The following is a 13,097-nucleotide window of genomic DNA, read 5'->3' on the forward strand; positions in this document are numbered from 1 at the left end:
TCCAGCACTGAATACTGAAACCCAAATCAGCTGCACCAGGTTCTACAAGCGACCATTAAGTTGAATTAACGTCTCTTTAAAATAGTTTGAAGTCCTGTTTAGGACCCTCGCGGATTGTTGATGTGTTCTGGGTGTGGTTTCTAAAGTAGCACAGGTGCAGCTTTGAGGTGCAGTGCCTCCAGGTTCCAAGTAGCCCCGCCCACCGTCCAGTGGGCGTTGCCGTGTTTTATTCTTGGCGCACTGGAGCAAAGTGACGCGTGACAGGCGGACTGACACCGCCCGGGACAGTAGACAGGTGCGCCACATTTCATCACAACACAGTCACGGATAACTACGGAAATCGAAATAACGCGGTATAATCAGTGGATATTGTCGGAGTGTGTCTGATTCCTGAATGATGCTCCTCAGTGTTGATGTTTGCTTACAGTTAGCTAACTGTTAGCTAGAGTTAGCTAAAGTTAGCCAACTAATTAACAGCGCACCGGACTGAGGCGAAGCAACAAAAAGTTCAAACTTACATTTATAATCTGTTTCCGTGTTTTTCTATGCGACACCGTGAACTCCGGGTGGATTCTCTGAAGGCTGAGCGAGTTTGACAAGGTTTCCCGGAGGATGAAGTCTCTGTTTCATAAAAAGATTTACCCCAACCTGGTGGTGACACGTGCTGTGAATAGCGGTGAGTCTGCTCTACTTTCATCCATGTTTGATTACATCCTTGGTACCTGTCTCAGGCAGAGAGATCAGGGAGACGTCTGATGGGGACAAAAGATCTTCAATCCCACGTATTTAAAATATACAAAACTTAAAATGTGCCTGCATCACTGTGATGCAGATCTTATCTACCACTGATTATGTGCAAAAGATGCATCAGATGTATTATAAACATTTTTCAAAATGTTGTTTTCGGTGTCAGACATCTGTTGTATGATATTGAGTTATTTAATTTATTGTTCAACCCTGATAAAATCTTCTGAAAACCCCTGACTTTGCACAACAATACTGTCCCCACGGTTATTGAGTTCATTGATTTAAAGAGGTAGTTATACTAATGACATGAATTAAACTGACACCAGGTCAACACACCTGTTAATTTATCCTCAGGTTACTCTTGTTTTAACTTTGGAAAACCTGGATATCAGTGTTTCCAAAAGCAAACCAATGCGAGTTTTCCCATTTTAAATTAAAAGTTTTGGAGAATATTTTTTTAACAAGAAAACAGGGCAGCAAAGAGCTGCTTGTAAAGCAGTTTTTAGGATGTAACTACTTGGAAGTATCTTAAGGGTAGCTTTACAGGACATGTTGAATAAATTATCAAGTAATGGAAACATATTTTTTTAAATGGTAAACATTCAAGCCAAAAAAGGATCTTGTGATAGTTTTCCGATAATTCCTTCAATTCGTTATGCATTTTCCACCAGATACGTCCTAATGTGTTTTTATTTTTAGGACTCGACGTGAAGTCCAGATTCAAATATTAATGTTAAACTATATTTAAAGTTGTTTGGAAATAATTCAAAAATGTATTTTTATTAAAATGTTAAATCCAAAATCTATTCTAAAATGGCTCTGTCAGTGTTATTACATTTGTTCAGCTGATTCTTCCTGCAGGCTCATCACAATAAAAACTTGACTTATTTGTTTGTGTAGCTCCATGAAGAGCAACTGTAACGAAAGCTGGTCTCCGTTTGAGTATATTTATCATTATTTTGAAAACATAAATATCAACGTATCATATATAAATATAATGCATCCCGTCTTACGTGAATGTTAAGCTTCACATTGGAAACGTATTCATTTTTTTTTAAAACATCATTTTAATTTTTTCATAATAAAATTTCAATTTCCCGCACCATTTCCATGACCCCGGAAGTTGAAGGCATAATAACTACTTCCTCCTGTCATCGTGACGCATTGGGCGCTAACGGCTAACGGCTAACATTGAAGAGTCTCCGCCATCAGGGCGCCGTCTTGTTTGTCCTCTCCCCCGCTCCACTCGAGGAGTCGGGAGTCGCTTCCACAGTCTCAGCCTCTGTGTTGTATGAAATAGAGAACACGGTTTTATTGGTGTGGCTTTGGCGAACAATAATCTAGAACCATGGCGGATGGCGGACATTACTACAACGGTAAGAAACCATTTTCACTACCGCATGAGTCTTACACGTTCCGCACCTTGTACCGTTGTTTTCAGAGCATGGAGGCTTTACCAGGAGGAGAGAGTTTAGGAGCGCTGATATCGAGGTCGAAGGAGGAAAACCAGACATTTACGAAGCTTCCCGAGGTTCTAATCGCAACAGTTTACTGACATAAGCATACTTATTTCTACTGTTTTTTTTTTTCCATTGTTATGAAAGTACCAGACTATATATTATAGTGTAAACACAGACTACATCTACCGCAGTTATTTCAGCGGTTAAAAGGAGATTGTCTGTCCTTTATCATGTTTATTCCCTTGAGTATAGTTTATTTATCATTATTATGATAAAAAATAAATAATGTATCATACATGAATAAAATATACCGGGTATGTATATCATTTTTTTATACGTTCAAAAATTTGATATTATACATGAGTAGGACCTTATATTTTCTCTAGGTTATGTGTTGAAGTAAATGTGTAACTTTTGTTGTATTTCCCTGATGAATATGGTTTTATATAATTGCATAACAATGTTTGATCTTTCTGTTTTGTTTACGATCTTTAAGTATCTTATGTAACTTTTGAATTCTGTTCCTTTTCTCAGAGCACGATGATAGAACCGGACCACCATTTCGTAACCGCAAAGGCCAAGGCTCTCACAAGGGGCGGTCGTATGACAGATCTCGCAGAGACCGCCCGCGGGGAGGCCATCAAGCTGGGTTTGCAGGTCCAGGACCACGGTCTAGGCTTGATGACATTGATGGCGATGTAACCATGGGTGAAGGCTCTCAGGACAACGGCTCCCAACACAGATAGTAAGTTTGCCCGATTGGCTAAGTTCCTGTTTTGTGTGGTTGAACTTTTTCATCAAAAATTAAACAGCATTTTTGTGGGTTTGTAGGGGAGAAAGAATCACAAAAATAAAACAAAGATTACTCTAGAAACCCCAAAGGAAACTGCTTCAGTGAATTCTGGGTTGTTTAAAAAAAAATCTCCGCACAGCAAGAGCAGGCCGACATTGGCTGATGGAGAGTTTTTTTAATTGGCCTTGTTTTGACCTCTTTAGCGCCCCATATGGGAAAACAGGTCGAAAAGGAGAAGGACGATTTGACAGAGACAGGCAACAAGGGAGAGGACGTGGTGGTAGAGGTGGAGGTGGTGGCTTCAGAGGAGGAGGCCGAGGTGGAGGAAACGGCGGTGGAGGAAGAAACCAGTCAGGCTGGTCTAAAGTAACAGTGAGTATTGTTAATATACAAATGCCAAAAGACAGATTACCTTGACATGTGTTGAGGAACATCATATTTGCCTTGTCATCTTTGACAGATACCACACGGAAGAAAATATGACAAGAAATGGTTAATGACCGCTCTTCAGGACATCTGTTCAATTCCCTTCACAGCTGTGCAGGTGAGGTTAACTTGTTTCTAAACTTTGTACATGTTTACTAATCACAAAGCTAAATTGGTAAAGGGTGCTGTGAGTCCCTATAAGAGAAATTATTTTTCTTTGACAAAACACTAAACTACAGATGTTGTGGAAGGAGTTGTTTTTTGCAAAATGTCTTTATGTAGATTGATTTTGATTGTATTTCTCTCTCCCTGAATCATCCAGTACCATGTCGACCACGACAGAGCCCATTTCTATGTGGATGATCCCTCTGCTTCTATCGCTTTACGCAAATGTTCTCACAAGATCCTAGACACAGATGGTTATAAGGTATGTTGGAGTAATAATGGAAACTTTTAGTTTCATTGAAAAATATCCATTGTCCTTAATGATTATGACATGTTACATCAGATGCTGGTAACATCTTACAGTATTACGTGCAGCTTGTAGTTTATTGGTACTTTGAATTGGTATATTAGTCATCCCTACTTTCTTTTGTATTTATCTTATCACATTTCATTTAAAACTCAATGTCTACAGTGTATCTTTATTTACAACCTTTCACACATATTTATTCTCTGAAGGTTGAGGTACATGTAAACTCCAGCGCTCCACCATCTTTCCTCCTTGCTGATCTGAAGCCTGAACACTTGGAGCACCTGAAGGTGAGCTAAAGGGAATCATGCCCTTTCTGAGAGATCTGAACATGCGAATGGGGTTGTTGCAATCATTGTTTCACAGTACCTCCGTGCCGACACTTTGAAACAGCAAACAGGGTAATGACTAAAGTACAATACTTACACCACATCCAGTTAGCCAACTCTGTTTCTCATTTAAGAACAGCATTAGCCCAGGTGTACAATTGTCCTCATCGCTGGCTGCTGAATCTGTAAATGAGGTTGGTCTGGACCAAGCTCCTTTATCCTCTTTTTTTAAATGTTCCTTCTTGTTGGGGTGAGTTTTGTAAAAAATGTCAGGATCTGCCGAAGTCACCCTTGGAGTCTCCATATCTTAACCGGTCAGCTTGAAGCAGGAATAACTCAGTGATGGCGGATGTGCCTGTGACATTTACTCAGTTGAGGGTAGACCAATATCATGACAAAAAATTAAAGAGCAGCTTCTGGTCGCGTGGTTGCCAAACGTTTAAGGATCCACATTTACTTCCATTTGGCCGGCGCCCATAAATTTGAAAAAAAAATATCTGTGTGGATCTGACTTCTCACGTCAGCTGTTATGTTATCTTTCACAGCAATGTATGGCAAAACGTTTTGATGGCTCCCAGCAAGCACTTGACTTGAACAACATCCGAACAGACCCAGGTAATTAGAATCTCATCTCTTTCTTTGTTATCTAGCCTTTCTGTGATCTAGGTAGACGGTGGGACAAACAGTCTGTGCTTTCTTTTATTACTTCTCTGGGACTTAGATTTTGTTGGGAATTTTTTTCTAATTCAAGGTTTTTATTTTAGGAATTTTAATTGTGGATTATTTTTTTGTATGTAACAGACCTGGTGTCCCACAAAGTGGAAGTCACCTTGAATCGGAAGACGCACATGGAAGCTGTCATTACTGTTATTGAAGAAAACATTCCAGAGGTATAATACATATCTCATATTCTTTGTGAAAAATAAGGGACAAATGATTTTTCACTGTTTATGCTAAATAATTGGTCAAACTGATTGTATGGGCATTTTATCTGACTGTTGCCAGCTGACTTCGTTGAACCTGAGCAACAACCGTATCCACAAACTGGATGAACTCTCTGAATTGGTTTCCAAGGTGCCTAATCTGAAGACTCTGAACCTTTCCCACAACGAGGTAAGATGGGCTGCTCTGTTAATCTTGACTAATAACCGCACAAATTTAAAATCCTCCTCACACCATGTTGTTCTGTTTCTGTGGCGTTTAGCTCAAGTCTGATCGGGAGCTGGACAAGGTTAAAGGCCTGAAGCTGGTGGAGCTGTGGCTGAACAGGAACCCTCTGTGTCTGTACTTCAAGGATCAGGCCTCATACATCAGGTCAGTCAGCGAGTTTGGGGGATGAGGGGTAAAGTTGCTATGTAACGGACACAGTGGTGTGACTTGGGTGCAACTAAGGGTGTCCAGGCGTCTTTCCATGAGCAAGAGTAACCAGTATTGTGCTGCAAATAGGGCTTGGCGATATGGAAAGAAATTTAAAAGAAATTATAACACGATAGTTTCTTATATTCATTGATTTATATCGCAATATATAAATGCAATATAAATCAGCTAGATCGCACACCGAGCCTCAGGCGGCGTGGTGAAGATGGTGTTGGGGTGACTGCTCCCCCAGCCGCAGGACGTGCCCAGCGGTTTAACCACAAATACCGAAATTGAAACGCAAGGTGACTTGGACAAGTAACTCTAATCTGATTACTGGTTTGGAAATAGTAACGCGTTAGATTACTTGTTACTGAAAAAAGTGGTCAGATTAGAGTAAAGGGTTACCGGCATCACTGCTAATGAGTATTACTCTGCGCAGGTCAGTGTTGTGTTTGAACGCAACATGACATATCTACTACTTCTGAGACCAGTTTGTTTGACACAGAGAGCGAGTTTGGAGTTTACACACACAGGCCCCAGGGACCCACCCCCACTCAATCACACAGCGACACATAATCTCAGGACCTGATCAGTACAAGTTTACTTGCCATTTGTTTGATCTGCTCCAGAGTTTGAAGCTGAATTTAAACATAAAAATATGCCAATAGATCAACATGATCTGCTGGAAGAAGTTTTTTCTGTCCGCAAGAGTGTGTGTGTCTGCTCGAATCAACACACAAACTGATAATCCCTTGGGATATTCACCATCTAGTCCAATATCCTGAAATGGTTATAAATCGATGTCAGATCATGATTCCGGATCGTTTCAGTCACTTTAACCCTGATGTCCTGACTGTGTGTCATGTTATGTTGTTGAGCAGGTCTAAACATGTCTCATAAACTCTCAAGCAGCAAGATGCCTGTGTGATAACAAAACTGTTTCCTCAACAGTCAAAGAGGATTTCAAGGAGCCAGCTGACATTCACTCTTTACTCCCTGTATTTTTGTATATCGTGTTTTTGTTGTGTAGAATAGAAAGCCTTTATTGTCATTTTATAGTGATAAAACAAAATGTTTAGTGCCACTCCATGAGGTGCATAAGAATGTACTCAAATGTATAAAAAAGATAAAACGCATATCATACACATTTCACCAAAGTAGGAGTATAAAGTGGGTAGATTGCATATTATTATTGCACAAGAATGGGGGAGGAGAAATGACTAAATGAACCTGCAATTACTTCAGACAGTAATTTTTTTATATATATTTCTTCCTACTTAATAATTAATCTTACCTTCTTTCAACATTCTTTAACAAAGATTTCTATAATTTCGAGTTCCTGAGGATCATCAAACCAAGATGCACTTCAACATTGTTTTCCTTTCATATTGCTTAAACTCTCCACACTTCCTGCAGTTATTCACCTTTGATGAGAAACATCCTATCATGCTTTGGTCTCTTTTATGGTGCTCAGTGATTCTGTACCCAGCACTCCTCTGTTGATATCCTGGTTAGTTTTCCAGTAACTGCGATCAAATTTGCCACCACTCAACTGCAATCAAAAATCCTTGATAAGACACATTAAAGGGGACCGTCAGAATGAAAGTCCTCCTACATGATCTCCTGCTTTTAAAGTATGAATACAACACAATCTCTTAGGCATTATTGTCTCACAGCGTAGTTCTGTTTATTGAAGAGAGGGCAATCCACAGGTGTCTTTACAAATGTTTGGATGAAACAAGAAAAACCACTGCCAATGATTTCCATTCCCTGGTATCTTCTTTGCCCACTGGGACCCCTAAAACAGGCGAGTATGGAAGGCTGGATAGCCCATGACGGGTAAGATCCCCCCTCAAAAACCTGGGACAACCTAAGGCAGGCACAGTCACGATTACTCAGCCTCAGTCCCCATGAGCTCTGGCTCACTAAAAATGTGACGGGAAGAAATTGAGAAGACTGGACTCCACAGGAGAAGCCGTTGGGCTGAAGCAAAGAGGATACGTGTCATAATTTATGACCAATGATGAGCCAAAGAGAAAAGGCAGTTTGTCTCTTCCACTATCTTGGTTCTATCTTGCCTGAAACAGGCCACCTGTTTTCAGTGAAGGAAGTGAAAAGTTGGACAAATACCCTTTCCTAACTTCTGAGGGAATGATATCTGAACTCCAAAGTTCACTTTTGACCTGAAATAAGTCAACATAAGTGAAAAAACACTCCAGTTTCTGATGGCTGTGACAAGTACATTAAGCTCAAATATTCAGCAGAGAGATCATGCATGATTAATAATATCCCAGTCCTTCTGTAACCAGAGGATTGGGTCTAAATTAAGGAGGAACATACTCTGTCTACTATTGGTGCATCAAGACCCATCTGTTCAGAAGAGGTGGTGACTATGAGACAGTTATTACTGTTCTGCTTGTGCAGTAGAGGAAGACTGTAGGATGAGTGGTAGGACTGCTGGGTCCAGCTCACATTGAGGCCACCTATCCTTTTTGTTGACCTCTGTTCTCAGGTTGCCTTTCTTTGCTGATAATCATGGGCACACCGGAAAAATCCCTCACATGATAATTAGCGATTTTCACCTCTTCTGAATGTTAGACCACTGGTGTTAGTGTCTGTGTGCATTTTACTTTATATATTCTTTTTACCCAGGCCCTGTTAGGTTTTGTCGTGGTGTAGATTCATCTGCTCCCCCACATCTGGGCCAGAGTTTGGCGCGGAGTTGACACAAGACTCCTGGCCACCTCTCTCCCAGTAATTTACTATTAAACATGGACATGTTTGCTGGTTTCCAGTGCAGTCGTGGGCCTCTGCATGTCTGTATGTGTGTGCTCCTAGAAAGTGTGCTTATGTTGCTTCCCCATGTCATATCTGTGTAGAGATCCATATTGGGGAAGAGGGTGAGTACTTGCTGGTAAGTACAATTTAGGGTGGGAGACGAGCCCAAGAATACAGCATGAAACTGAAGGGAGGGTGACAGTGTGTACAAGACACCATTTGTTGTGGATTCAAGAACAACTTCTTTGAGACACTGGATTTTTTTACACAATTTTCGTGTATCTGTACATGACTGTATTCTCCTAAATTTTCTTGCAAACCCGACAGTTTAAAATGACAACTGAGGCGCATAAAAAATATTAAGGGGTCTGCCTGTTTGACTGTCTGTGGCATCATAGTTTTGGACAACAAACACATTACAACTGTGTGAGAATGTGGTGTTACGTGATGATAACTTTCCTGCACTTGATTTTTGTTCCCCTACCAGTGCTGTGCGGCAGAGGTTTCCCCGGCTTCTCAAACTGGTGAGTCCACACGTTTAGCTTGCCTCATCTTTTATCATTAGCCTCTGTTCTTTCAATTCATATGAAATTGGTTGCAATTGAACCACACTGAGAGTAAGGACGTAGTAAGAAACTCTGGGTATTCTGGCCCCTATTATTAATACAATAATATATTTAATAGCTTTTGCGTCATTTTATAGTTTGACTGCACTTCTTTACATATCTATGAGCTTATTGTACATTCGATTCATATTTGTAACACTGCAGTATTGTGTCGTTTGCCATTTAGGCAGTTTTACAGATTTAAGCTGTTAATGACTAGTATCAGCATCTCAAGTCTGTGACATCTATAAAGAATTGCTAATTTCTCCTGTGTTTCTTCTTTTTTTTTTTTTTAGGATGGTAACGATCTCCCCCCACCCATTGGATTTGATGTGGAAACACCCACCACTATCCCAGCGTGCAAGGTTACTTGTTTTACCTTATGTGATTTCATATTTATTAATATTGAAACGTTTTATTCTTGTCTTTTTGTACATATGTAGGTTTAAGATGCATTGTCCTCCATGTGAAACTCAAGTCTCAAGATTATTTTGTTTATAACCTGACAAAATTTTCTTCTCTATTTGATAATCCAGGGCAGCTGTTTTGGATCTGATGAAATCAAGGTTCTCATCCTTCGCTTTTTACAACAGTGAGTGTCTATATAAATAGTCTGTTAATCACTGGCTGTTTTCCAGGGTCAATGCTCTGGTTATGTGACCCCAAGTAGTGGCTTGTTTATTAGTACTGCTTTCAAATTTAAATTCTATAAAAAGGTTTTTAAGCAAGTTAGGATGTCAGGAACCCAAGAAAAGATTTGCATTTGATTGTGTTGCAGGTACTACAGTATATACGACTCTGGGGACCGACAGCCACTTCTTGATGCTTATCATGATGGAGCATCGTTATCCATGACAACACCTTACTCCACCCAGAACCCCTCCAGGTAAGAACATCCTCAAAGAAGCTTCTACATATGTACAACATTGGTCGAAGGAATGTGATTCACTAATTACTTTAAGATTTTTGTGGCGCTCCAGCCATCATGGGCTGCTGTTATCTCTGAGCCCACTCCTCCATATTTGACACCACATCCACACCTGGTTGAGTTTAAAAGACAATCCTTTTTGCAACAATTTGACTGGCATCCACACAATATTTAGTACCTACAGTGGAGACTTTTGTAAAAGCTTTCTGCCCTTTTTTTGCTTTAAAAACTCAGTGGTTGTGTCTTAGTAAGGACGGACAGATAATGAGACTTAAAAGATGAAGCAGTCATCCACATTCACGTCCTGATTTGGTCTTAAAAGTAACTACTGGACTAACAGAGGTGAGTCCAAGCAAGAAAAAGGAGGGACTTACTTTTTACATTTGCTGATTTGTTCATAGCATTTTCTGCCACCTAAGCAACCTTATGCAAATAGACAGTGTGTTACAGAGCTAGACTGTTGATCTGGACAGTGATGGTGTTAGTTTTAAATCCCTGTTTTAAAATAAAAACATCAGTGTGGATGTAGTCTGAGCTGTATTCCCATTGATTCTGTCTCTCTCCTGACATTTAGGAGCAGTCTGGGAGAATATCACAAAGACACTCGAAACCTGAAAAGGATCAAAGATACAAGTGAGTTTACCTTTCACTATCTTTTACTGATGGGGAAATGGCCGTCCTGCCATTGTTCTGCTACAAACAAAAGAACAAATAAGCAGTACGGGATTCAGTGAATTACTGTCATCACAATAACCTGCATAAGAATAATATCAATGAAACATTCTTATATAGTTTTTTTTTTTTTTTAAAGAATTATTTTTGGCATTTTTATGCTTTATTGATAGTGTAGAGAGACAGAGTTGACATGGGGCAGAGAGGGGAGTGACAACGGCCGCGGGCTGGAATCGAACCCGGGTCGGCTGCTGGCCTAGGCCCATGGGGGGGACGCCGTACCAACTGAGCTAAGGGCGCCCCCTTATATAGGTTAAACACATGGGTGGGTTTTGTGGTTGGTTCTACATGGGCTGTAACCTAGTAACTACATAGCAACCATCATGGCATCTGAATAGTTGACACCGAATTTTTTGGTGAATTTTTCCCTCTCTGGATCTCTCCTACTTTAGCAATGAGGTTTCGACTACTGAAGCACACGCGCCTGAACGTGGTTGCTTTCATCAACGAGTTGCCCAAAACTCAGCACGACATCGCCTCCTTTAACGTCGATGTTAACACCTACACAGTGAGTTAATGTTCCTCAGCTGGGGCTACACCTTTCTCTGGCCACTTTGTCTCACTATGAATCATTTCCATTAACTCCTTAAAAATGTTTACAGAACACTCTGCTGTCATTCACTGTGAGTGGTGTCTTCAAAGAAGGTGAGTTGTTTGCTCATAATGATTTTAAATTTGGTTACCACCCACTGTAAGATTAAACAATGCTTATTTGTATTTCTAATTTATGTCTCGCCTGTTTTATAGTTGCTGTTGACGGTAAATCCAGAGACTCCACCATGGCCTTCTCTCGAGTATTCATCACAGTCCCAGCAGGGGGTACTGGGTAAGTTTAGTGAGCTCCCAGTGGTTCCTTTCATCTTCCTGTTGTCCATCTTGTTTTCCCTGTGGAAAACGCCTGTTTCCAAGTACAAACATAGTAGCAGTTGTGGGTCACAAAGAAAATAACGTCCTTGTCTTTTGCACATTAAACGTCATGAATGATAATTAAAAAAGAATATCTAACTTGCATATGCTTGAGATTTGTTAGATTTTTTTCACATTTGGTCCTAAATTCTATTTCTAGCCTTCTCAAAAAGTAAAAGTTTTTTTATTTAACATAGTAACCACAAGTATCTTAGTATCTAAAAACCTTTTATTAGCAAACAAACACTTTTCCCATGTAGTAAGCCCACCAACTCCTGAAACACCTGAAGCATTCAAACTTAATTCTCAATCTGTTTTTTTGTGTCGTAGTTTGTGCATCGTGAACGACCAGCTTTTTATTCGAATGGCCACAACAGAGGAGATCCGCCGCGCCTTTGTAGCTCCCGCCCCAACTCCATCTTCCAGCCCTGTCCCCACCCTCACCGCACCCCAGCAGGAGATGCTCACAGCCTTCTCACAGAAGTCTGGCATGAACCTTGAATGGTCCCAAAAGTAAGGCTTTTTTTTCCCGAGTTATGTTTGTAGACATGACATCATTTATTTCGATAACTCAAAATATCTAAACACTTGTTCTGTGTCACAGGTGTCTTCAAGACAACGAGTGGGATTTCAACAGAGCGGCACAGATCTTCACTCAGTTGAAGGTAATATGTTTTGCAGTCATACATTTAATTTCCATATGTGATCTGTATAGCAATGCTCTAATATGCTTCTCTCTTTCCAGGCGGATGGCAATATTCCTGATGTTGCGTTCAACAAATGAAGAGTTAAATCTGCAGTTGTCTTATTTATGCCTTTTGCTTAATCTTTCTGTTGGCTTTTTTTTGATTTGTTTTAAAAAAGGGTTGAGTCTACTTTCCTTTTGATTATTGCTTTATTTTAGCAGCCAAATGTCAACAGTTTGACCAAACAACTGAGCTATTATAGTAACCTTAGTGTTTGGTTTGTATAGAAATTCACTTCATGTTTTCATAGGAATAAAGACAGATGGCTGGACTTTGTTCATCTGAATTTTGTTGTATTGTGTTCAACAATAAAAATATTTTGTCACAACTGATACATTTCACTTTGAGCATAATACTATATGAACATTGTATTGAGTATCAAAGTTATACCCTTAAACTTGGAAATACTAAATAAAAAGTTACTACTTTTTTCAGGAGTTTGAAGCACTTCTCTCAGTCTCCATAAATAAAGCATGTTAAAATAAGTACTTGACAGCTGAGCCGGCTCCTCATGACAAAATGCTAAGTGGACAACTACTTAAATATTACACTAACAAACTGACCATCAAATGGTATTGTTGGGAATTAAAATACTATCGTATTGGGATGTAAAAAATGCTGATGTATTGGTTTTGTTCAATTTTAGTGGAGATGAAAGGGTCTTAAGCTTGTACATGCTGCTAAACACAGCACAATTCATCTTTCTCACAGATTACTTTATTTATATACTTTCAACTTTATGTATTTAAGTTTTAGCAAATTATGAGTTGACTTTCCAAAGTCACCTTCGATGTTCCCTGAACTCTAAATAAAAAA

At 39.8% G+C, this 13,097-nt stretch overlaps 1 protein-coding gene across 2 annotated transcripts; it reads left to right on the top strand.

The window, feature by feature from the left end:
• Positions 1–587: 587 nt before the first annotated feature.
• On the top strand, positions 588–12,613 carry nxf1a (nuclear RNA export factor 1a). 2 transcript variants are annotated; one of them, XM_062393912.1, is made up of 22 exons: positions 588–676; positions 2,189–2,278; positions 2,742–2,952; positions 3,204–3,372; positions 3,461–3,544; positions 3,749–3,853; positions 4,108–4,188; positions 4,773–4,842; positions 5,029–5,117; positions 5,233–5,340; positions 5,432–5,541; positions 8,852–8,888; positions 9,266–9,334; positions 9,506–9,561; positions 9,748–9,855; positions 10,472–10,530; positions 11,022–11,137; positions 11,232–11,274; positions 11,377–11,455; positions 11,866–12,048; positions 12,140–12,200; positions 12,281–12,613. In XM_062393912.1, the coding sequence occupies exons 1-22, from the start codon at positions 613–615 to the stop codon at positions 12,317–12,319; spliced, it is 2,031 nt and encodes a 676-aa protein (XP_062249896.1). In that variant the 5' UTR covers positions 588–612; the 3' UTR covers positions 12,320–12,613. The 2 variants fall into 2 exon arrangements, with proteins under 2 accessions (XP_062249896.1, XP_062249897.1); XM_062393913.1 differs by lacking the exons at positions 588–676; positions 2,189–2,278 and adding an exon at positions 1,952–2,123.
• The last annotated feature ends 484 nt before the right edge of the window (positions 12,614–13,097 follow it).

The sequence above is a fragment of the Platichthys flesus genome, chromosome 8 (genome assembly GCF_949316205.1).
Source record: "Platichthys flesus chromosome 8, fPlaFle2.1, whole genome shotgun sequence".
Taxonomy (NCBI): Eukaryota; Metazoa; Chordata; class Actinopteri; order Pleuronectiformes; family Pleuronectidae; genus Platichthys; species Platichthys flesus.